The 24,972-nt window shown below is 49.2% G+C and overlaps 1 protein-coding gene across 4 annotated transcripts in view; it reads left to right on the forward strand.

The window, feature by feature from the left end:
- The window catches only part of Prkcz (protein kinase C zeta), a 107,162-nt gene that overhangs the window by 70,773 nt on the left and 11,417 nt on the right, over positions 1 to 24,972 (forward strand). For all 4 annotated transcript variants that reach the window (XM_034502057.2, XM_034502058.2, XM_034502059.2 and 1 more), the window contains 6 exons: positions 5,516 to 5,647; positions 6,711 to 6,792; positions 9,480 to 9,532; positions 10,194 to 10,382; positions 12,851 to 12,948; positions 23,664 to 23,750. In XM_034502057.2, the coding sequence (XP_034357948.1) occupies positions 5,516 to 5,647; positions 6,711 to 6,792; positions 9,480 to 9,532; positions 10,194 to 10,382; positions 12,851 to 12,948; positions 23,664 to 23,750 (641 nt within the window). The remainder of the gene's footprint in view (positions 1 to 5,515; positions 5,648 to 6,710; positions 6,793 to 9,479; positions 9,533 to 10,193; positions 10,383 to 12,850; positions 12,949 to 23,663; positions 23,751 to 24,972) is intronic.

Raw genomic sequence — 24,972 nt, forward strand, 5'->3', positions numbered from 1 at the left:
GGTGCTGCCTAGAGACTTCCTTGAGGAGAGAGCGTCTGGAAAGCCAGCCTGGAGAGGACGCTGGGAATCCAGGATACAGCAGGCACAGGAGACCCCAAACAGTGTCAGGGTACACTGCAATCCAGGCTCTCTCCCCTCCCATTAAGACGCTCCTTGTGCCCTTCAGGCCTGCCATGTAGGTGGTACATCTGAACACCGGTTGTTTACTGTTAGTAGTGGTTAAAAGAAGGTTCCTTAGGGAGATATTGGTGGGGTGCGGGGGCAGCCGCAGAGCCACAGTGGACAGTAGAGGAACTTCAGCCTGGAGAGGCCTAGTGTCATCAAGACAGAGGTCGAAGGGAGCCAGGTGCCAAGCACTAGCATGGGGTGCTCCGAGAACGCCCAGCAGGGCACATTCATGGGATTTTACAGTAAGCCAACCAGATAGCCAGGTTGGAATTTGTCTGCTGAGAATGTGGAGAAATGGAGACATCTGGCCTCGGAGAACCCAGTGCCAGCCCCCACGTTTGTCTGTGGAAGGAGCAACTGACCATCTGTGCAGCCAGGTGCCCTCTCTCCTGTGAACCTGTCCCTAGCCAGAGCAGGAATCTCAGGCAGCCCACCTCTCAGGGCGCTGGAGAGGAATGTAGGACTGCTGTGGTTTGTACTCCTTGCCCTCCTTAATGGATGACAAGTGGCGGAGACAAAACCTATCCACTCATCCCTTCACACAGCACAGAGGCCAGGGCTCAGACAGCACCAAGAGGCTCTCGCTGTCCTGTGTGCAGTCATGTGGATGTATGTGTAGCCTGCATGTAGACATGCATGCACACACACACACACACACACACACACTCACACAGGTTTGGGTGGAGGCAAACAGCTGGCATCGAGTGTCTTCCTTTGCTGTTCTCCATTTCAGTTTTTTGTTATTGTTGTTTTAAGATTTATTTGTTGTTTGTTTATTTTATGTATATGAGCACACTGTAGCTGTCTTCAGACACACCAGAAGAGGGCATCTGATCCCATTACAGATGGTTGTGAACCACCATGTAGTTGCTAGGAATTGAACTCAGGACCTCTGGAAGAGCGGCCCGTGCTCTTAACCGCTGCTTTCTCCAACCCCCACCCCTTCCACTTAAATTTTCGAGACAGGGTCTCTCAGTAAACCTGGAACTCACAATTCAGCTAGGGTACCTGGCCGGTGAACCCCAAGGGCCCTTCTGTCTCCGATCCCCAGTGTTTGGATTATAATCATGTACCACTACGCCTAGCTTTCTCAAGTGGGTGCTGGGGGTCAGACTCAGCTCATCATGCTTATAAGGCAAGCACTTTACCCACCAGCTAAGCCAGCTCCCTAGTCCCTTTTTGTGTTCTCTATTGGTTAACCAGAGGCCAACATGTGGATCTGGGCCCTACAGGTTCTGTGACTCCCACCTAGCCCTGTGTTTGCCTTCCAAGCTCACTTCGGCTTTCAGGAGGAAAACATTCCTCTGTGAGGTTCCAAAAAGAGGATCTTTGAGCGATAGGACCTTCATCTGTGTGACACAGAGGCGATGGGACCTGCCTTATAGACCTTACGCCCAACGTTTTGAGTAATGGGGGAGGAACTCTCTGTCCATTATTCTTAAGATGTTGGTTAAGGAAGTGGAAGATCCAAGCTTTCTTGCCCATAAGTTGCAGAGAGACTGAGGTTAAGAATATGACAAAGACTAGAAGTAATGTGGTCTCCAGGGAAAAGCAGGCAGTGGGGACACACTGGACAATTCTGGTTTTCTAAACAAATTAAATGCAGAATCCCCATAGGAAATCTGTCTGTGTATATACGAGCATGTGTGGATTTTGGCGGGGGTGGGGGTGGGGGTGGAGTGCAGGTGTGTATGTGTGTGTGTGTGTGTGTGTGTGTGTGTGTGTGTGTGTGTTCCTCGTGTGCGTGCATGCATAGGATGCTGTTCCTCAGATGCTGTCTGCTTTTTTGATTGGGATAGAGACTCTCATGGCTGGAACTCACAGGTAGGCTAGGCTAGCTAGCCCCTGGGCCCAGGGTTCTGCCTGCCTCTACCTCCTCAGTGCTAGGATTTTACCTCCCATAAATAATAGAGAATCAAATTCTGGTCTTTGTATTTGTAAAGCAAACACCTTTATACACCAAGACATCTCCCCAGTCCTAGGGGGGAAAATGTGTATAATGAATAAAACCTAAAGGAATAAAAGGTCAAAGAATACAATGGTTGCTGGTTTTGATTCCTTGCAAGGTACCTTTTTTAAAAAAAAAAAAAATTTTTTTTTTTTTAATTCTTAATCCTATGATTCCGGGTGTTTTGCCTGCATGTATGTGTCTGCATCATGTGCATGCAGTACCCTCAGAAGCCAGAAGAGAATGTCAGACCCTCTAGAACTGGAATTCTAGATGGCTGTATACTGACTGGTCTTTTCCAAGAGTGACCAGTGCTCTTAACCGCTGAGCCATCTCCCCAGCTTCTGCAAGTCAGCTCTTGGTAAATGTTAGAACCAAGCCCAGTTGTGAGTGTCTAATGAGTGTAATTGCTTACAAATGCAGACAGCTTGACCCTTAACAAGTATTTTTGAAATGCAGACATTTTTCTCAGACAGTGTCAAGATCACTGGGTGTCATCATTGCCTAGTTGTATCTAGAAAGTGTGAACTGCACTGGATTCTGGGTAGCCCTAGGGTGAGGTCTAGAAACTATTCACGCTACTTTCTCTAAACAAATCTACCTCCTACAATCATTACCCCCCCCCCCATGCTGACTTTCATGGGGGTTGGGACAACTGTAGCTGGGAGCCCAGCTCTCAGTGATATGCCACCCACATGCAGGGCCTAAACCACACCAGTTGCTGGTTTCTTCCTTGTGGTGGTCACCAGCCCTGGGCTGGTACGCATAGTCTCTGTGCTACAAGGCAGGCTGGGTAGAAGATATTTTGTCTTCTGTTTTAAACACATAGAAAGTAGTAGAACATGTTCACTGGAATCTCAAGAAAAGACGCCTCTTGGAGTGGACAGGGAGATGGGTTTAGGAGATGCCACTAGGTAGGACCATTAAAGATTTCTTCTAAGGTCTTTTGTCTGAAGCAACTAAAATGGTTAACAAACAAACATATCCTATGTTGTCAGTTTTTAAAGGCTCACACTTGTGTTGCAGTCTCCAGTGCCGCCATTGTGACTCAGTTGTGTGCCAATGGGTGCGGCTATGTCCCACTAAAAGTTCATATACAAAAGAAGCTGGGGGCGGGGGGTAATGAGCTACGATTGACCTTCTGCTGTGGTTTGTGTACCCTTTCACTAGGAGTTGGTGTTTGCTTCAGCAGTTGAAGCCCTGAGAGAAATAGATTTGGGTCTTCCCATGAGCCCCACCCTACCCAGGTAGAGCAAGGCAGAGGGACAGGGAATGATCTTTCTGAGACTTCGAAACCTCACACTGGACCTCACACATACTTAGAGCCAGACTCATACCCCTAAGAGGGTCTAGCCACGCAGTGCCCCCAGGTGGCTGGCAGAAGCAAGAGCAGCCCCTCTTGAAGGCAGCCTGGAAGGATCCTCACAGTTAGTGAATCGGACATCTGGGTTCACAGTCAGCAACAACAAAAAAAAAGAAACCATAGTAGGAAACTAAGCATTCTGGTCAAGAGCCAGGAGAGACTGAGACAGAAGGCTTAGCCTGACTGAATACAAGATGAGCGTTTGATATGTTTGAAAAAAATTAAAATACATGATTGAGAAATGAGAGCAAGAAACAAATTGGCAGCATGTAAGACAGACTTTAAAATGCTTTTATACCATTAATCCATTTCCTGAGAATTCCGGAGAATAGAGACCTGAGGCTTCGCTTTTTTTGTTTGTTTTTTGGGGGGGTTTTGTTGTTGTTGTTTTTGGTTTGTTTGTTTGTTTGTTTGTTTCAATGGTACGCTTTTGAAATGTTGATAATTCAAGTATAGATCTTAAATAGCCACCAGTCAGCCACGGTGTTGCACACCTTTAATCCCAGCACTGTGAAGACAAGAGCCTGGCAGCTCTCTGTGATTTTCTTTTGTGGCCAGCCTGTTCAACATAGCAAGTTCCAAGCCAACAAAGCCACATAGAGAGACCTTGTCTCAGAAAAAAAGAAGATAAAATTGAGGGTTGTGGGGGAGCTATTGGTACAGTTTTGGTAGCTCCCCTAAGAAACATGCGTGTGAAGTCTCAGTCCAGTCCATTTTCTTAAGTCCATGCTGTTCTTGGTCAATAGTTAGCCTTTCTTGGCCCCTGCTAAGAGTGACTCTCCTGACCATATATGATATTACAGACCTATAAGCACAGCACTAGGGAGGCTAAGACAAGCCTGGGCTATATATCAAGACCTTTCCCCCCAAAGATAAGAGAAACTAGGGACAGAGCTCAGTATATCTCTGGGGATATCTCTTAATATGTGGAATGGTTGCTCTAACATGGCCAAGTCCCATAATTCCCAGCAAGCGTCGCATGAAAAGCCAGCCAGCCAGCCATTGTTGGGCTCGCTGGTGATCCTAGCACTCAGGAAATGGAGGCAAGCAGGACAATCAGAAGTTTAAGATTGGGCTGGAGGGTTGGTTCAGTGGCCAAGAGGGCTTGCTGCACAACCACAAAAGCCTAAGCTTAGATCCTAACACCCACAAAACAAGCCAGGCAGGCATGGTCGTGCATGCCTGTGACCCCAGCACTGAGTGGGACAGAGACGGAAGGCACTGGAATTTGCCAAAATGAACTTCAGGTTCAGGGCGAGACTCTGCCTCAGAGGAAGAAGGCAGAAAACGATAGAGGCAGGTAGCAATACAACTGTTGCATGCTGTGGGGAGGGGGTGTCAAGGTCACCCTTGAGAACATAGCAGGTTTGAGACCAGCCTGGGCTACATGAAACCCTGTGGAAAAGGTTAAAAGGAAGCTGAACACGTAAGGAGGCTAATGATTCTGGGACAGCTGGGGACCCTCGTTTGTGTTGATAGATGGAGATGTCCCAAAGGCACGTGGTTTGCCAGAGCGTGACCAGCTGTGAACCTATTTCTTCTCACAGACCCTATGAAATTCCAAAAGTCCTGCAAGTACCAGCAGCAGAGCTGACAGTGATCACTTTTAGATTATTAGAATCACGAATAATAAAGGATTGTTTAAAATCCTGAAAATAAAACCGTCACGTAACTGTCACGCAGCCATTCACGGGTTTTCCAAGTCAGACTGTCAGGAGCTCCCGCCGCACTCCTCTTGGCCTGGGCTGTTTGACTCAAATAGAACCACATGCAGGTGCCACAGCCAAGCCCTGCGGCACAGAGGCCTCACCTGGCCTCACTCCTTCTGGCCTTCACGTGAGCCCGGGAAGGGAACTACTGAGGCAGACTGGGTCTGCCTTCAGAAAGGAGGTGCCAGGCCCCTCTCCACGTGGTATCTTCTGAATCAGCAAAGGTGTGGTTGTATCTTCTGAATCAGCTGCCTGAGTTGTCATCCAGTGTGACATGGGCTTCGGGAAGAGCCAACTGGGCCTGATAGCTGCTGTTCCTGTCCACAGGGAGCGAACTGTGGCCAGTGCAGCGAAAGGATATGGAGTCTCTCGAGGCAGGGCTACAAGTGCATCAACTGCAAGCTGCTGGTCCATAAACGCTGCCACGAACTTGTCCCACTGACCTGCAGGAGGCATATGGTGAGTCGGGGTGTGGACCAAGCTGACCTTGGCCATCCTTGGTTCTTGTCATTCTATTGGGGTTATGATACTGTGTCTACCTCCAGACAGGAGGAGGCCTGTATGCTGTAGGGGTGACTATGGACAGAGTCTGGAACAGGACCTCTCGTCCTGAGCAGCAGAACCAAAAAGGTCCAGTCCTACTGGCATACTGTTACCTGAGTTTGCTAATGCTTGTTTTTAAGCCAGCCTGCCTGTGCCACCCAGCCTGGATATAGAATGGGCCCTATCCAGTGTTTGCCAGACCAGAGGCCCCAGCCACCAGGAAGGTGGCTCATCTGTATCTTGCCAGAGTGAGGAAGACACCCTGAGATGGCATATCCACATTCCATATGGCAGATAATAACGGGATCCAGATTGGAGCATGAGTTGCCCTCAGAACCACTCTCCCTAAGAGACCCTTTCCACTATGTCTACTGTAAGCCCTGCAGACACATATGATCTATGACCCTGTAGGTCCATATTACCTTAAGATAATGAGATGAGCCCAGATGTGGTCACTCAGAGCTGAGTGAGACTGACTCTTGGACCCAAGGGGCCGTCACTAGAAGCTGTCTCTATTGTGACTTCAGCTCCATGGAGCCTCAGGGCCCTTAGACTGCTGATCAGGAGCCTGGCTGCTAGCAGGATGTTCACAGTATAGCAAGGGGGCATTGCCAAGCATGGTATGAAGCATTCCTTCTATCAAACACCTTCTGAGAAGGCAATAACCTGATGAGTGGCCACCTCAGCCTGTAGACTTTTAAGTAACAATAGTCTTCATCTATTCTGTGCTCTGCCCAGCAGGTATTGTTTATACAGCATATCACCACACAGGAACACTTTCTCTCTCTCTCTCTCTCTCTCGCTCTCTCGCTCTCTCGCTCTCTCGCTCTCTCTCTCTCGCTCTTTCGCTCTCGCTTTCTCTGTCACACACACACACACACACACACACACACACGGCACACATGCACATACATGAAGTAAAAGCTGGGTGGTAAATCCCACCCCATCATGCCAATGCCATAATTTCATTTTCTTGCAGGATTCTGTCATGCCTTCCCAAGAGCCTCCAGTAGATGACAAGAATGATGGTGTAGACCTTCCTTCAGAAGAAACTGATGGAAGTAGGTGTCCCTTTCCCTAGCTGGGTAGGCCCTCTCTCTTCTGGGCTCCACCTCCTCTCTTCTGAGCCCCACCCCCTCTCTCTTCTGGCCCCACCCCTTCTTCTGAACCCTGCTGTATGTTCCTCTCTCCATCTTCCTGGCGTCTCCTCCTGACTCCCTCCTACCTGCTCTCCAAGAGTCAGTATGGGTGAGCTGGGCTGGAAACTGCTCTGTACACTGTCTCCCCGTCTGTCCCCACAGAAATGGTGGGGCTACTGCCCTTCCCTGGTAGCCACAAGGCAGCAAACTGGGAATCTGGGGTTGAGGGCTTCTTCTTCCATGGTGATTTCAGTTGCTCTCTACAACACTTGGTGTGCAGCTGCTGGGCCAGGCATCTCCTACACACTGGGCAGTACACAGAGCTGACCTCTGTGGGTGTGGCTCCATACAGGGTGTGTGTGACTGCTGCACAGGTGTCCTTTCTGGGGGAGTACAGGAAGGAAAGACTTCTCTTTAATGTTAAAAAAAATAAAGAATCCAGAGCCAGGTATGGTGACGCAAGCCTTTATCCCAGCACTTGGGAAGCAGAGGCAAGTGGATTTCTTCATGAATTCAAGGCCAGCCTGGTCTACATGACAAGTTCCAGGCCAGCCAAGGCTGCATAGTGAGACCTTGTCTCAAAAGAAAAAGTGTGAGGTTGTCCCTTTAGGTATCCTTCCTACCCACCCATCCACCTGTCCATCACACCCAGGCACACACATACTCACTCACTCACACTCATACACACACATCCACTCATCTACCTATCTATTACATATATGCACACATGCACACATTCATTTATGCACACACTTGCATATACACACATATCCTCTCATCTACCTTTCTATCACAAATGCACACACACACACTCATGCACACACAGACATCCACTCATTTAGCTGTCCCATCACACACACGCACACACGTACATCCACTAATCCACCTGTTTATCACACACATACATGCACACACTCATGCGTGCACTGTTGCACATATGTACATCCACTCGTCCACCTGCCCACCACACATGCTCACACATACACACTCATACACACACAGACATCCACTCATCCACTTGCCCAACACACACTCATGCATGTACTTACATGCACACACACACCCACTCAGCCACCTGTCCATCACACGCACACAGGCACACACTCATGTGTGCACACACACACATCCACTCCTCCACCTGTCCATCACACGCATGCTCACACACGCTCATGCACACATTCACACACACCCACTCATCCACCTGTCCATCACATACACTCAGAGATACACTCATGTGTGCACACACGCACATATATACTCCTCCACCTGTCCATCACACACATCACATACACTCATGCACACATTCATGCATATGCACACACACCCACTCATCCACCTGTCCATCACACACACACATGTACACATTCACGTATGCACACACAGACATATCCACACCTCCACCTATCCAACATACACACCCATGAGTGCACTCATGGACACACGCACACCCACTCATCCTCCTGTCCGCCGTCCACTCATCTGCCCGTCCTCTCCCTACCCATCCATCATCATCCATCATTTAGTAATCGTCCACTTATTGATTCATGCAGCCATCTATCATTCATCATTCACTTACCCAGTCTTTCGTCATCTCCCCTTCCAAATATCCAACTATCATCTACCCCCTTCACAGTCCACTGTCTGCTTTTCCAACCTCTACCCACCCACCCACTGGAAGATTATACCAAAGCTTTGTGCCTCCAGATGGTCCTACCCATTCTTCAGTTCTGTGTATATGTGTGTGTGTGTCTGCACACACACATGTGCATGAGGCACACAAGACAGTATATGTTGTTATAGGCATCCTCCTGTCTCCAGTCCCCTAGAGCTGGGGTTACAAGCATGTACCACCACACTTGACATTTATGCAGGTGCTAAGGATCCAAACACAGGTCCTCCTGATAGTGTGTTTTTACCCATTGAGCTGTCTTCTCAGTCCAAAGGTCTTGTTTTTTGAGGCAGGGTCTTAAGTAGCCCAGCTTGGCCTCAAACTCAATATATAGACAATGATGACCTTAAACTTCTGGTCTTCCTGCCTGTCTCTCAAGTAGACTGCTAGGATTACAGGCATTTGCCCTCACGCCCACTCGCTTTATGTGGCACTGGAGATTAAACCCAGAGCTCTGTGCATGCTAGGCAAGTAATTACCAACCGAGCCACATCTCCAGACATCTTTTTTTTTATTTGTTTGAGGCAAGGTCTCACTTGAGCTGTACAATTCTGCCTCAGCTTCCCGAGTTCTAGGAATCTGGAGGCAAACACCACAACATCCAGTCCTAAATGAACTGCGCACGCTGCATTTCCAGCTAACAGTTCTTCCCAGCCTGACGGGTCATCAGTTGATGACTTCATCATAAGTAAAGGAGCTTATAGCTTTTTCCAAGTGTTCTACCCCCGCATCACACAGCCAGTCTGGGTCAGCCTAGGAAGCTGCAGTTTTACGAGACTCTTTAAACTGAAATCTTTTGTGGCTGGTTTGTGGATCGGCCCCTGAGCACTCGCTGTGCTGTCTGAGGCCCCCTGCAGGAGTCATGGCAGGATGTAAAGGTCCACTGAGTCCCCGTGTTCCTGGGGCACTGGTAATATCCTCCCTTCCTTCTCTTTTCTAGTTGCTTATATCTCTTCATCTCGGAAACATGACAATATCAAAGATGATTCTGAGGTAAGTGAATAAAAGCAGTGTTGTGGGCATCTTTTTGAAAAGCCTGTTGGTTTGCTTCAGGGGCCATTACATGAATTTCAGTATGGGCTAGGTATGGTAGGAAACCTTTGGCGCCAGGCCGGGCTGGCTTTTGAGTTGTGAATTCGCCGCATTTCATCTGCTCCTTTGTCCATCCCATTCTGGCAAGCCCTCAGCAGCTCCCTGAAGCAGGCCCTTTCCCAGAATCTGACCAACAGGTTCCATCTGGCTCCATCCAGCCTCCTACCTGCAGCCAGCTCTGGTGTTCTAAGGAAATAGAACATGCCGTGCTCTCACCTCAGCTGAGCATCTCCCAGAGCAGACACCACTCTCTGCCCTCACCCTCACTGAACAGAAGCAGGGCAATGTAAAGAGCAGGCTCTGCATTCTCTACCCTCGTGGAGCAGGTGCCTGGACTTCCCCTTCTCACAGAGCATGCCCAAGCCTGCAGCTTAACCAAGCAAATGCCCCCCCCGGCCCCCCGAACCCTCATGCAGCCTAGGCTGTATCTCCAGCTCCTCCCTTTAGAAGCCCACAGTCTTGGTTCTTTGATTTTTGTCCTTTGAGTTGGATGGGGGTTGGGTGCCAGAGTTTTTGGATTCTGACACATGGTGCCCCCTCCCTTCTCTGGACCTCTCCCTAGGACCTTAAGCCTGTCATCGATGGGGTGGATGGGATCAAAATCTCTCAGGGGCTGGGGCTGCAAGACTTCGACCTCATCAGAGTCATCGGGCGCGGAAGCTACGCCAAGGTCCTCCTGGTGCGGTTGAAGAAAAACGACCAGATTTACGCCATGAAGGTGGTAAAGAAGGAGCTTGTCCATGATGATGAGGTAAGCACCCGTCCCTCCAAAGCATCTTGTGGGATTCAGGATGTCCGTGCCCGGGGGCACGGCTGTGTAGGAAGGCCACGTGAAATTGTGCTTCAGTGAACCGACCGCCCTGCTGAGTCTCCCACGTCCGAAGTTTGCAGCAGCCGAATTAGGACCCTTGAGTTTCACGGCGCCACCCTCTCTGTCCAGCTCTTCATGGACACTTCCTGTGGATCTTGCACTGTTGTGAACACTAGCACAGCAAACATTCACTCGCACGTATTTGTCTTGTCGGTTTTCTGCTCCTTTTCCATGTATTTCTAAGAGTGGTCCTGCTAGGTCATGTGGTAATTCTGTGTGTAGTTTCTGGAGGAACTCCCAAACTCTGTCTAACATGGCTGCACAATTTTGAGTACCAGCCAGTGGGGCTCAGGGGTCCAGTTTTTTCACATTTTCACCAACACATTTTTGTTGTGGTTCCCTCTCAGAGCATGCATGTATACCCAGTGTGGCCTCGACTTGCAGGCTCTGTGGTGATGCATGAGGCTGACACATTCTCACATGCTTGCCGGCATTGTGTTTGCTCACTCTTTAGCTGTTGCACTGAGTGCCTGCTCTGTCTCTCAGGAGCAGAGGAAGACCAATGTGTAGATGAGAGTGACTCTGTCCTTCAGCCACTGCTGGAGCTAGGCAGCATGACATTTGTCAGGTCACAGAAAGGATCCCATCCCCCACCTCAGCCAAGCTCAGGGCTTGGAGCTGAGGCTACTTTGGAACCTTTACTTGTTGGGTGCATTTGTACAATGCACAGCCTTCTGGGCTGGCTCTGTATCTCTGGATGCTGTACTCCCGAGTGGCAGTGCCTGTGACTCAAGCCTGTCCTCACCACCACCAGGTGTCACCTCTTCACAGTCTTGAGGCACTGCCATACCTTTCTGAGCTGACACTGGTTCCCTTTCTCTGAGTCATCTTTGCCTGGTAGCTCCACCATAGCCACTGCTTCCCAAGTGTCTGTCTGCCTCCTACCTTTCCTCTGAGTTGTTTTGTCCAGGATATGGTTCTGAACAAGGCCTGAGGAGCTGCCCCAGGTTCCCCATTGACAAAAGCTTTCTGGCTCCAGCTGTCTTTGAGCCTGGTCTGTGCTTACATAGTACTGAGGCTCCTGGGACACAGGAGTCCTTCAGTTTTCTACTCTTGCCTTCTCTGCTTTGAAACTCACCAGCCTTGTCCCTCCAGGCCCAGGCATTGTTTGGTGTCTCTGGCTTGCCAGTGCTTGGATGACTTCATGAAAGTCTTTCTCCTGATGGCATTGGTTGGTTCTCCAGGGGTGACCTTCCAGCTCATTCCCTACTGAGTTTTCAGTTAGCCCTGCACGGTGCCAGGTGTTCCTGTAAGTTAGAACATATAGAGATGCAATCTCAAAGACTATCACAGATAATGTTGGTGCCTGCTGGCCCAGGCTTGGGAGAAATGGAAAACAGCCAGCCCACTGGTTTCTATCCAAGAGTCTGAGTGACTTACTGGCTGTCTGAAGTGTGAGGCTCCTGAGTGTGGCAGTTAGGTCGTGTAGCCTCTGGGTGACCAAGTCTGGATGAATTGGGGCTAGGTGTCCGCTGCATGGCAAAGGGCTTAAAACAGATCCACCTGGTGGGGCTCCTGGGGCTCAGAGAGTCAACCAGAGACAGCAATATCTGTCTCTAGCTCACAACGTGGGTTCCCACTAAGAATCTGATCATCTTCTTTTCTGAAAGCCTTCCAGAGAAGGTGGCATTGTTTGAACATGTCTTTATGCTTCTCATTTTCTACACACCAAGATGGTGGGGTGGGGTGGGGAAGGGGGGTACTCATACCCCTCTGTTCCCTGGGGCTGTGGTGGAGCCAAGCTGAGATCTCTGACTTTAAGGCATCCCTCTGAGCTGCCATTCAGTTGGGAGAGTTGGGAGATATGGCCCTGTGGTAGCTAGCAGCTGATCTCTGGATGTAATAGGCTTGTCTGCAGACTCAGTTCTCAGTGGCTGTGAGCCTTGGGGAATCCACTTAGCCCACTACCCCTTGTATCCAAATTGAATTCGATGTAGCCTTCCCAGGACCCTCATGGGAACATGAGCCATTGTATGGAAAGCAAACCCAGCAAGTGTCTTGGGGTGGGGAAAACGATGGGGGTGATGTTGGAGACAGTGATGATGGTCACAATAGAAGTGGGGGTGGATGGTGATGGTTTGGTGTTCCGTTTGGGACAGGATCATTCTGTAGCAGACTGGGAACCTACTGTATTGCCAGCCACCCTGCCTTGGCCTCCTCAGTGCAGGGATCACGGGTGTAAGCCACCACACCTGACTGTGATATGTTTGTGATATGTGGTTTCTTTCCCTCTCCAAATTGTCTTCTCAGAAGCAGAGAAGAAAGACTTTCATGTCTTCCCTGCCTTCTCCAGGCAGCCTGAGCGGTGCTCAGGGATTTCAGTAGTGTTACCTGGTCTCTTGTTTCAGGATATCGACTGGGTGCAGACAGAGAAGCACGTGTTCGAGCAGGCGTCCAGCAACCCCTTCCTGGTTGGCTTACACTCCTGCTTCCAGACAACGAGCCGGTAAGGAGGAAAGTGTTTTTGTATGTTCTGCTGCTTTCTGATAAAAGCCTCCCAGAAGCCAAGTTAGACCACAGTTCCAGCTGCCCCCCACAAACCTTCTCCAGCTTCAAGTGTTGGGTTTTTAGGTCATCAGACTTATCTTGTGGTTTCCACTGGTTGGCATCATATGCAATAGACTTCACACATCTGAGTTTATGGGATACCATTGTGGGATCTTCATGAAGGCATCCTACCAAAGGCAGGTCCTAGGTGGTCTCAGCTCACCTGAGAAGCTCTGAACTAAACTTGCCTTTTCCAAACCAGCCAGTTGAGCTGGTGACATTCCTGCTTGTAACTGCCAGATGTGTCGCAGATTGTATCCTTTCTCATGCCTGAAGCCAGGCCGTGCTGCCTCAGGATGCCTGGTTTCCAAGGATTCCCATGTTACTGCTTCCATGGTGCAGAACTAAGCCATGCGTAGGAAGTGCTAGTCTGAGGTCTTTCTCCCGCTCAGTGGCAGCTCTGATTACTTTGTGAGGAAATCCAAGCTTCCTGTGCACAGGGAAGAGGATATTATACCCAGGCCCTGTCTCTACAGTCTGTAGTCACCCCTTGCCCTTGCCTCATAGAGTCTTGTCTCCCTGTTCCTGCCCCTCCCCAGAGCCAGAGTCACTCAAAGGGCTCAGCAGTCAGTGGGCCCCTTTGTGCATCTACATGGCTCTGTCTCTGTACTGCATTGGTTCTGACCATGTCTCCTGTGAATAGAAACAAGCCCTAGGGAAGGCAACCCAGCCTGGTCTTTAAGTTCCCGAAGGGTGAGGTTGCAAAGAACAGCTATGCTCTGGTCAGAGTTTGCAGGGATGCTGCTGAAGCAAGGGTCAGGAGTTCCAACCTCAGGTCACCCCAGTGCAGAAGCTGATGCTGGGACAGCTCACACACAGCAGCCTCAGCAGCCACCGTGAGGTCCCGTCCCGGGAGTAATGCCTGTCACATCTAGTTTCTTTGTACTGGATCTACTGCCAACACTGGAAACATTTGGCGTGGGCTGGTTAGGTTCTGCATCTTCCCTTGGCCGCTTCAGCCTTCACTAACTGTATATGCATGTGCGCCTTTCTGGTTGTGAGCTTCTCTCAGAGTAGGGCTTGCTGTGTGTTTTTGAATCTCCAGCAGTTGGGTAATGCCTGTCACTTAGTAAACTGTGATGTTTGGGAAGGTTTACTTATTAAGGTAAAATCTCGTTTCCTGTACAAATATAAAATGTGCACTTGTGAACTTCATGGTTTGTAGGGGAACCAGTAAAATGTTGCAGCCTACCCTGGCTCCTGGCATCTGGGATGTCAGTGGATCCACCGTGGCCTTGGGGCAGGGTTGGCAATGTTCTTTCACTGACAGACCTAACTTGCTGGCTGTCCATGAAGTCCCTCTCTGAGAAGTAACTCAGAGGCCATAAAACATCTCTAGAAAGAAGTATCAGAAAAGAGCACAAGCCACACAGTGCCAAGTCCCCCAAGATGTCTTGTCACTTGGGTCTGCCCTAAAGACTTGCTGGCAGCATTCCGGTCTAGGCCAGAGCCCACGCTTCCTGGCTGGCTGTTCCTGCCCTGTGCAAACACTTCATGCGTTTCCTCTGGGAACAAAGCTGGAAAGTTCTGGAAGGTTCTGTGGAATTAGCAGAAATGTACAGCAAGGCTGTTCCTGGCTCAGGAATGTGAGTCCCTGATGCGGGAAGCCTTTCTCCTGGTTGGTGCCGTATCTTTGCACACGCCAATGGCAGCATTGTATGCCAGCCCCAAGAAAAGAGAACCCGGCTCCTCCCTCAGTCAGAGACAGGGGGAGGGCTGTCTCAGTTGCAAAGCCACCAGGAGCAGAAAATCTGGTGCCTGCAGTTGGACACAGGATACGCCTAGATGCCTTACCTTGCCTATCCTGCCATCTTAATAACCACAGGGTTTATAAAGACTTTCTCCCAGGAACTCATCCTGGGTTCTTGCCGAGACCGTTGCTGGTCTGGGTGAGTGTCAGTGTGTTCTGCCTCCCAGCAGATCACACACAACAGGAAACTGACGAAGCTCCAGGCAGGATGCTAGCTAGCGCTTGCTGGCAGCCGTGAGTGGAAATCCAGTCAATAAAAGGCAATGGTTTCCACATGTGCCTGGTGATTATAAAAAGGCCTCTCTGCGGGGCTGGGGGATGGGGGGAAGGGGATAAGGATTTCTTTCTTTCCTTCCCAAATCCAGCAGTGCCTATTCTGGTGGGCCCCACTGAATAGCTGCTCTCCACAGACCGACAACCACTTCCATAGCATGTGTAACATGCTTCGAGACAGGGCACTTTAACACTAAGCATCTGCTTGTGGAAAGCCATACCCCACGTCTACACGGCCTTTTCCAGACAGTAACCAGAATTAAAACCTCTCCCACAAAAACCTCGAAAAACAGGGAAAACATTTCAGCTTAAGCTATTCCAGGGAAAAGGGCAACCTAAAAAGCCTGCCTGCCTCCTTTTTTAGCCCCCTGGTATGTACACCCCCTCCCCCCAATTTAAGTGTGGCCTAGGAACAGGGATGCAGGCTGCTACTGAAATATCAATTGCTGACTAGGGAGTTGCTGGAGATAGAAGGTAGGCTTATCATGTGCAGAGCCTCAGATTCAATCCCTAAAGCCAGAGAGGACAAGGGGGAGGGGAGGGAAAGGGGGAGGAAGGGAGAGAGAGAAAGAGGAGAATTTAGTTAGCTTGACCTGCTGTGAGTTGCTTTCTTTTTTTAAAAATTTATTACTATTGTGTGTGGGAGGAGGAGGTGTGTTAGCCTGTCTGGAAGTCGGAGGACAACTTTGTAGAGTTGTTTTTTTCCTTCCACCTTTATACGGGTTGCAGGGATCAAACTCGGGTCACCAGGCTTGCTGTGCAAGCTTTCCTGCCCACACCCACACATTCACTTTTTAAGGCAAGGCAGAAATCTCTCACTTCATCCTTGGAGGGACGTCCATGGGCAACCTGACTTAGACACTTGCCTAAAGTAGCTTATGGATATTAGATGCCACTTGATCCTTTGTGTGTTGTTGTTGTTTATAAATAGAGACCTATAAAATCTACCACAGCACTGGAGAGGAAGAGAGCTTTTCCTCTCTGAGATCAAGACGTAACCCCCCTGGGACAGGTCACAGATCTATCAGGAGTAGCCCCAGAAGGCTGGCACCCGGCCCAGGACACAGGAGTAAAGAAGGCCCCTTGTATCCACAGCTGGGTAGCACATCAGAGCTAAGCAGCCAGTGATCTGAGAGACCTTGGCCTGTCATTTGTCATTAGTAAGAGGAAGAGGAAAGTCCCCTGATGCAAGGAGACCATCTAGTCCTCCAGGAACAAGTCAAGCAGCCAGTAACTGCTGGGCAGGGCTAGGCTGGACACTGAAAGGAGAGCCATTGGGTGTGGATGAGGTCAGTGTGACAAGGACAAAGAAGGCGACTTAGCAGAGTGACCAGGTCTGACCCTCAGGACACTTCCCCATGCAATTTGGAGGTGCTGTGGCCTCAAGAGTTTCAGCGGGGCCCAGATTGCTGTGAACTTGACAAGACTCACTCAGAGGCCCTGGGAGAGAGGGAAGATGACTCAGGCTCTGTCACTCACCGTGTCACTCTAGAGCCCAGAATGGAAAGAGCCAGTGTTGAGCGGCAGCTGCAGAGCTGAGCGTGGGAGCCATGTCAGCCTTCATGCTAACAGCATGACATCGCAACCCCCTGAAATGGTTGCCATACAGCCTCAGCAGCCTCTTACTGTAGAACACAGCTCTGGTCACTAGGCAGGCCTGGGCCAGGGGTCCAGAACAATGTAGTTCAAACTGGGATCTCCAGGGAGAAGGGTTGCTTCCGGGCAGGTGAGCTGCAGTTCACTCACATGTATTTGTTAAATGTTGGCTCTCTGTGCCATCTTAAGAACACTTAAGAATCATCAGGAAGCCCCAGACAGCAAAGGGGCCCTTGGGACCCTGGGACATAGCTTGTGTCCAATAAATGATAACACAGGTGTTTCTCCCAATTAGGGCATGCCCTCCCCCATCTGTGAGAGAGCTGTCTATTCCAGCGAGGAAGCAACGGGCTGCTCTTGGGAGTATTGCTGGGGGTGAGAATGAGGTCAGGTTGCACTCTCCACAGCCAAGTCCTTGAGCCAGTGGCCTTGACTGACAGACCTAAAAGTGACTCTTCCATCATGGGTGGGTATGAGATTGTAATGTACCCTGTCTCCATTCAGAGCCCAACACCCTGGGGATGGTGCCTGCCTTCACAAGGATATGGGACTCCTTTTGTTAAATTGACTCTCAGGATCAGCCCTGAAAGTCAACTCTCTGCCCACCCTTCCTTTCTCTCCAAAGAGAGTGTTACTATGTAGCTGTTTCTAGAACATTCTACTCTCCTGGCTCCATCTGCTAGGTGCCAGGTTCACAGGCACACATGTGCTCTCATGGCTGCCATTCAACTTTCTTTTGTTTAATAGTTGGTATAAAGGGTCAAACCTAGGACTTTGTATGTTCAAAGCAGGTGTTCTACCACTGAGCCACGCCCTAGTTCTTCTGTGGGGGTGGGGGGCTTATGTATATATATATGCCACTGTACTCACCTGTGAATGTATAAAGGCCAGAACTTGACTTCAAATGTCTTTTTTTTTTTACTTTTTGAAACAGGCACTGCCCTCCCCAACAGGGTTTATGTCTCATCTCCCTCAGGCTGCTGATGCTAGCTGGGCCACTTCTCGGTGACTGGCAAGAATGGTCAGCGCGGTTCTCTTTCTTGCCGGGGATAGAATCCTAAGATGGCACAGTGCCAGCCACAAGCATGAGTCACATGTCATCAGAAAAGGGACATGTGCTTTCAAACTTTGCTGCTATTTAGGGCCTTTTCATGGCTTGGCTATTTGTGTTGATGCTTAGTTGACCCATAGAGTTCTCTTCTTGGGTAATCTTTATTCCATCTATTTTATTCTGCGGAAAATCCTAAATACTACTGGAATTTATCAGCACTAAATAGTTTTATTATGTATTTGTATGTATGTGTGTGCAGATGCCTTCTTCTGAGGCCAGAAGAGGGCAGCAGATCCCCTGGAACTGGGGTTACAGACAGTTATAAGCCCACTGATGCGGGCGTTGGGAACTGAGCTTGGGTCCTGTGCCAAAGCAGTAAGCATTCATAATCACTCAGCCACCTTCCAGCCTTCTCCCCTTTTTTGGTATGTTTCTGGGGAGGGAGGCCAGAGCCTCAGACGTGACAGGTGAGCACTCTCTGAGCCACAGGCCCAGGATTAGCTCTAGGTAGGTACCTAGGGGTATTTTTCTCAATGCCTTCCTGCTTTTGGGCTTCTAGGTGGTAACATTCTCCTCAGCCCTCAGTTGCTTCCTCCTGTTGCTCAGTTTCTCTGACACTTTCTGACTCTGGGCAGAGTATTGGGCTCATACCCTGTGGTACATAAGGATGCCCCCACCTCTCTGAGCTACATTGACAGGCAGTTCATGGCATACTCTGCTTCTGTTCCTGTAGACACTCAAGACAGTTGGCTCCCTGCCCTCCCCTATAGAAGATCTCTTTGAACAAGATTTTTTAAAAAAATCCTCTTATTGGACCTACTATATCAGGTTCCCTTGCCTGTCCACATCTTTCTTCACAGAGCCTTTTCTAAGTCAGGGAACGGGGTAGGGGGGTGGTGCTGAGTCTCTCCTTCACACTGACCATGGCTCCTGGTTTGTGTTCTTGGTGTGGCAGGGTTTGAGCCTCATATCTGTTCTCTTAGGCCTCAGTTGTGGGTCTGGTCTCTTGTTCTCTGTGATGCCACTTGGTGTCTAGGCTGACTCCTCTGTGCACTTTTCTGTCAGCTACTGGGTGGGACCTTCTGTTGGGAGCAGAGGCAGGGCCTAGGAGTAAGATCTCTATTTACTTTGTAGCTGTCTGACGTCAGGACTAGGTAAGCTTTGGTGTCTTGTGTCTCTCTCCATATAATCAGGAAAATGGCAGAATTTACCTCCTGGTTTGGGGAATAAATGTTCTATAAAGAGTGCAGGCCATCAAAACTTTTGTGTCATTGTTACTATTTGTAACAATGTAATGTAAGGTAACCAAGAGTTAGCAACATTTCTCAAATGACCAGGTAACCGATGTTGCCCAATGTCTTAACAACAGGGATGTGATCTGAGAACCAGTCATTACACACATCTGCTCCTGCTTATCACAGCTTATACAGACTAAGTCATGATGTCACTTGGGGACAGCTGTGGCTTGTGACCGATTTCACCCTCTTGGCTGGATAGTCTTCATTATGGCTGTGTGCTCTGGCACAAAAACCACAGACAAATGTAAGAGATGTGCATGGCAGGACACGATGGTGTGTTCCTGTAATCCCAGCACTCTGGAGGCAGAGGCAGAAGATCAAAGTTCAAGACCTCAAGGCCTTCCTTGGCTATTCTCTCTCTCTCTCTCTCTCTCTCTCTCTCTCTCTCTCTCTCTCTCTCTCTCTCTCTCTCTGTGTGTGTGTGTGTATCTCTGTCTTTAACACTCTCAGTCTCCTTTCTCTCTCTCTATCTCTCTCTCTCTCTCTCTCTCATACACACACACACACACACACACACACACACACACAGGGGTGTGAATAAAATGGTCATGGTTGTGTTCAAATAAAACACAAGGCAGTGACCAGCCAGCCAGGCCCAAGCTCTCGTTACTTCTTGATAAGTCCCACATTGCCTTGTTCCATCAGGTTTTCTCTCTAGGCCAAGGTCAGGCCTGGAAAACAGGAGCAGTGGTCCTAACGGGTCCTCCTTTCTCTGGGTCCTCTCCTGATGAGAGAAGCAATGGGCTTATCCACTACCTGCAGCTTTCTCTGGCGCTGGACCCTGGAGCCCACTGTTTCTCCTTATGCCCTTTCTCCCTTTGCCTGTGTGGATGGATCCATTTCTACTGGTTTTTAGTAACTTTTGTACATCTTCTTAAGAATAAGTGATAATATCTACCATCTGAACCATTAACTTTCTTCCTTTCTATAGTGGTCTGGCCTTAAATGCATTAGGGATCTGACTTAGAAGTGTTGAGGGCTCTGCCAGACCCCTGCCCCTCCCTCTAAGTCTCCCTTAGGGGTTGGTATGGCTATATGACCAAAAGAGCCATGGACAGTGACAGGTGCTCAATTGCCTGACCCACAGACACCTGTGCATACACCTGCCCATAAGTCTGAGCACAGGTATTGGCTTCAACCTGGCTGAGAAACATAGCCATGGCCCAAGACAAAACCTAAGGCTAAGGAACTTGGCATGGGAAGTGCCTGCCAAGCACACAGAGAAAAACTGTGGGAACAGATGTGACCTTGTATTGTCACAGCCACATACACCCAAGCCAACCCAAGTCACCTACAGAGCCGCTCACATGGTCCTCCTGTGGGATTTCTGCTTTGAAGAAATGCCAAAAATAGTGCCAAGGTTTTATCTGTAGGCCCCTCTCCTGAAAGAAAAAAAAAAATCCTTCATTTTACAGCTGCTTTTGTAACAGAAACAGAAAGCCTGTGGGGCCGCAAGATGGCTTGTAAAGGCAGCTGCTCAACTCCGACAGCCTGACTTGGTAGAAGGAGAGAGCTGACTCCTGAAACTGAGCTTCACACGCATGCTGTGGCAAGTACACGCTGGGCACACCGCGCCACACCTCACACACCCCACAAAACAAATGGAAGAAATATAGGCATAATGCCACACACCTGTAATCCCAGCACTCAGGAGGCCAAGGCAGAAGGATCCAACTTCAACACCAGCCTAGTTTGTGTTGTGAGAGGGAGGGAGAGAGGGAGGGAAGAGAGATCCATCACTGTCAGGAGGTTCCCTCAGAGCCAGCCCCATACAGAAATGGCCTATGCAGGAATAATTTACCATGGCCTCTAGACAGAGGTGTTGCCATTCTGCTTTTGTGGGGGTTTGTGGGGTTCAGGCTAGGATGCTCACCTGTTTTCTGAAGTGGCCAAAGTTTCTCCCTATTAAAGGAAGTCATTATCACCAATGCTTAAGTGTATCCGCTAGAAGTGTTGGCACCTGAGGAAAAGGCAAAGCTTCTCCTGGTATGTGGGGGAAATATCTGTTCTTTGCAGTCACACAGGGAGTTTTAAAGAGATGCCTTTGACTAATTTTGAGATGTTAGACATCTCGTGGAGTCTGGCAGGCATCATGGGACCCACCTCCCATGGAGCCATGATCATTCCGTGAACACTTGGAGGTACATTGGGTTCTTCATGACTCCTGGTACAGACAAGCAGAAAACTCAACTCTGAGTCATCTCAAAATAGCAGAAAAGTCACCACAGGTGATTCACAGTTGGGGTACACCAGTTCTGCCTTATACTCTGGGTTCTTCTCTGCGGCTTCAACCAGGATATGTCAAAACTCCTTGTGGGGGGCTTGTCTGTATTGAACATGTACTGACATGTGTGGTGCTGGAGGTGGAACCATGGTCCCACATATGCTAAGCAAGCACTCTACCACTGCACTGCATTCCAGACTTAGGTTCTGACTTTCCTTGGTGTTAGTCCCTAACAATACAAAGTAATAATGTGCATAGTTTTCTCTTTGTATTGAGCATTGTGAACAATACAGAAATGTGTTACACTGTAGCAGAGGGTCCATTTTACATAAAGAGATTGAGCAACAGTGATTTCAGTCACTGAAAAGGATCCTGTAACTGATTCCTGCATGAATATCAAGAGGCAACTATATAGATAATGAACCTGGCTTTGTTTCAATAAAACTTTACTTACAAAGTGGACTGCAGCAGACCAGTGACTCCCTGAGGGAAAGCAAGGGATTTTGCATAAGACTTATCCCATAGAGGCTAGAAAGATGAATAAGACCAGAAAAGGTGTCTCAGCCCTAACAAAAACATAGTAGAATTTTCTTCACGACCAGGACACCTGGGGCTGGCTTGCCTAGGGGAAATACACGGCTCCTGGTCTGGTGCTGGGGGCTTTTGTTCTGATTTCCACATAGTAGGGATTGTTTCTCTTGTAAATACATAATTTAAAACTTGGCGAGTGTTTTATAGCAGGTTAACTTGCTGTGTCAGTTTTCCTGTCTTCCCTGGTTTCTTACCATAGCTATAGAGACTGAATTCAGGCATCTGCACACAGTAGATTCACAGTTAGCCAGTGAGAGTCTGTCCAGCATGCTGAGAGCTCTTGAGGAGCCAGGAGAGGAGGGGTTTGCTTGCTCCTTTCTACACTGGCTCCCATGCTGGTGGGTAGCATCACCGTGAGCAGCAAACTGCAGATGTGCTGCAAACATTTCCAAAGGCAAACAGTCCGGGCAAACATGAGCTGCCAACCCAGATGTCCCCAAGGTGCCCTCAACAGGGCATCTCGGGAAATTATCATGAATTGAATTTTGAAAATTAAGTCTTATTAAATGCAGCAAAGATCTTATTAGTGAGAGAAACCACATGGCCAGTGTTCGGAGACACGAGGGGCCTGTGTGCTGAAGCCCAGTTCCTAAAAGATTTATCCACAAAGCTCAGACTTCACCTCTGCCTGACCCCTGCCACCTCTCCACTCGCCTAGCTGTTGGGCTGCTGTTATCTCAGACTCATTGAATCATGACCACCTCCCTCTGGACCTACTATGCCAGCCCCACCCTTTCTAATCCGTATTCCCTGATATCCAGCTACTGTCTCCTCCTTTCAGTTGAGCCTGGCTCTTCCTCATTTCTCTCCTCTCTGATCCACACAGACCCCCTCTCAGCAGATGAACAGGCACCGCTGTGGTTCCTGGGCCTGCCCATTTACATGTTCCTGGGGTCCATCCACATACAGAGACTAGAGCAGTCAACCTTTAAACCATGTTCCCCTAATATGCTCACCAGTCCTATACCTGACTGGTCACCTGCCCCATGGATTTCCTCTTTGTCCATCTGAGCCAGGATGGCCCACAGCTCATTGCTTTCCCCTTACCCCATACTCCATCAGGCCTCCCCGTGCTCCATCAGTCCTCTGCTTTCTCTTTGGTCACTTGTTCTCCTATCCCTAATCTCTGACCTCTGGCTTCTATCTCTGCCTTATTGTGACCTTTTGTTTTTAAACCCTAAAACAGATATACCACCATTGGGAACACAGAGATGAACCAATAGGTGAATGAACACCCAAGTCTATCTCTTTGTTTCTATGTTTGTTTATTTGTTTGTTTGTTTGTTTCAAGACAAGGTTTCTCTGTGTAGCCCTGGCTGTCCTGGAACTCACTCTGTAGACCAGGCTGGCCTCAAACTCATAAAGATCCACCTGCCTCTGCCTCCCGAGTGCTGGGATTCAAGGAGTGAACCACCACTACCCAGCCTAAGTCTTTACTCTTTGTTTTCCAAAAACAGTGTCCTATCTTGGCATCAGGTGATGAAGCCACATCTATCATCCAACATGGTCTTGGACCCCAAATGTCAGCATCTGAAACCATGCCTCACACCTCACTGGTCCAAACACCAAACTCAGCCTCAGCCTTCCTTTCACCTTGAGGTTTTCCCTGACCCTAGGAGCTCCCAGGTAGCCTGTCATCTCTTTGTTCTGTTCACTTACGAATCTCTGTAAGAGGCAGCAGGTCAGCACCCAAGGGTGACTCAACCAGAAGCTGAAAAAGCAACCCCCCGTGGAGGTTCCATTCACCCTGGTCCTGTCAGTGGTGCCTTCACCTATGGCATGTTTCAGGGTGGTTTTGATCCCTGATCCATTGCCCTTCTCTCCTATACAGGTTGTTCCTGGTCATTGAGTATGTCAACGGTGGGGATCTCATGTTCCACATGCAAAGGCAGAGGAAGCTTCCAGAGGAACATGCCAGGTGAGTCAAAAAAAAAAAAAAAAAAAAAAAGAAAGAAAGAAAAATAGCATGGCCTTGGGACTTTCCTCACGAGGCCAGCAGTGAAAAGGAGTGAGATTTGGGCAGAAGGTGGCAAAAATGAGACCTCACATGGTATAAGAAAATCCAAAGCCTCTGCGGGGGAACTTGGGAGCTTTGAGCTCAGAGCTGGTCCCTGTAAAGTCCACAATCCCTCAGCAGTAGAGTACAGCAGGCCTTCACTAGAATCAGGAGAGACTCCCCAGTCCCATCTCTGGCCTCGAATATCTGCCATCCAGCCCCCTGTCCTCATGCTTCTCCTGGATGGCCCCCTCCTCCTACTTACCTTAGTTTCCCCCCATGAAGTCCTGTGAGTCATGGACGCCGCTTCTTGCTTGTCCACTTGCTTTTCATAAAACTCCTGGTTAAGTGCACACAGTGTTAACGGTGCCATGTTGGCCAGATAGTCCAGTGCCGTGAAACCTGCTAGCAGCACACACAGAGCCTCTTTGCGGATCACACTGGAACCATACCCTGTGAATGCTGACTCCCAGGTTCCTCATCTCCAGCCCTCCTGTCTGATTCAAGAGGGCGCCCTGAGTGGAATTTCAGATTATCTGTCTTCTTGTATATTTGACTTGGCATGATGTTGTCTTCAAGATTCACTGTGTAGCCTGTTGGAAATCCTTTCCTTTTAAAAGGTTGGGTAATAATAATCCATTGCTCTGATAGGGCCTTCTCTCTCCCCATCCCCATTCCTCTTCCTCTTCGGCAGGATTTGCTGTGAGACCCACACTGGCTTCAAACCTGCAGCCATGACCCACTCTGCCCCACGCACACTTCCTTTATCCACTCATCCATCAGTGCTTACTTCCACATGTTAGATTTGATGAGTAAGGTTGCTACAGACATAGGTTGACACAGCGCTTGACACCCCGCTTCCAATTCTTTTCTCCTTTCAGTTTTTAAAATCCGCATACAGTGTAACGGATCTCATAGCGGTATTTCCTCATATCCACTGTGCTTACCGGGCCTCCTCCACTGACTCCAGCCTTGGACATCTGTGTGTTAGTGGCGTTGTTTGACACACACCCTTTCTGGTTTTCATGCTTATTCGATTGTTTGTTCTGGTGCCGGAGACTGTACTTGTGTAAGTGAGGCAGCTTACAGCAAGACTGTAAGTGAGGCAGGAGCTTTCACACTGAGCTGCACACGGCCCTAGCTT

This window comes from Arvicanthis niloticus, chromosome 5 (assembly GCF_011762505.2).
Source record: "Arvicanthis niloticus isolate mArvNil1 chromosome 5, mArvNil1.pat.X, whole genome shotgun sequence".
NCBI classification, from domain to species: domain Eukaryota; kingdom Metazoa; phylum Chordata; class Mammalia; order Rodentia; family Muridae; genus Arvicanthis; species Arvicanthis niloticus.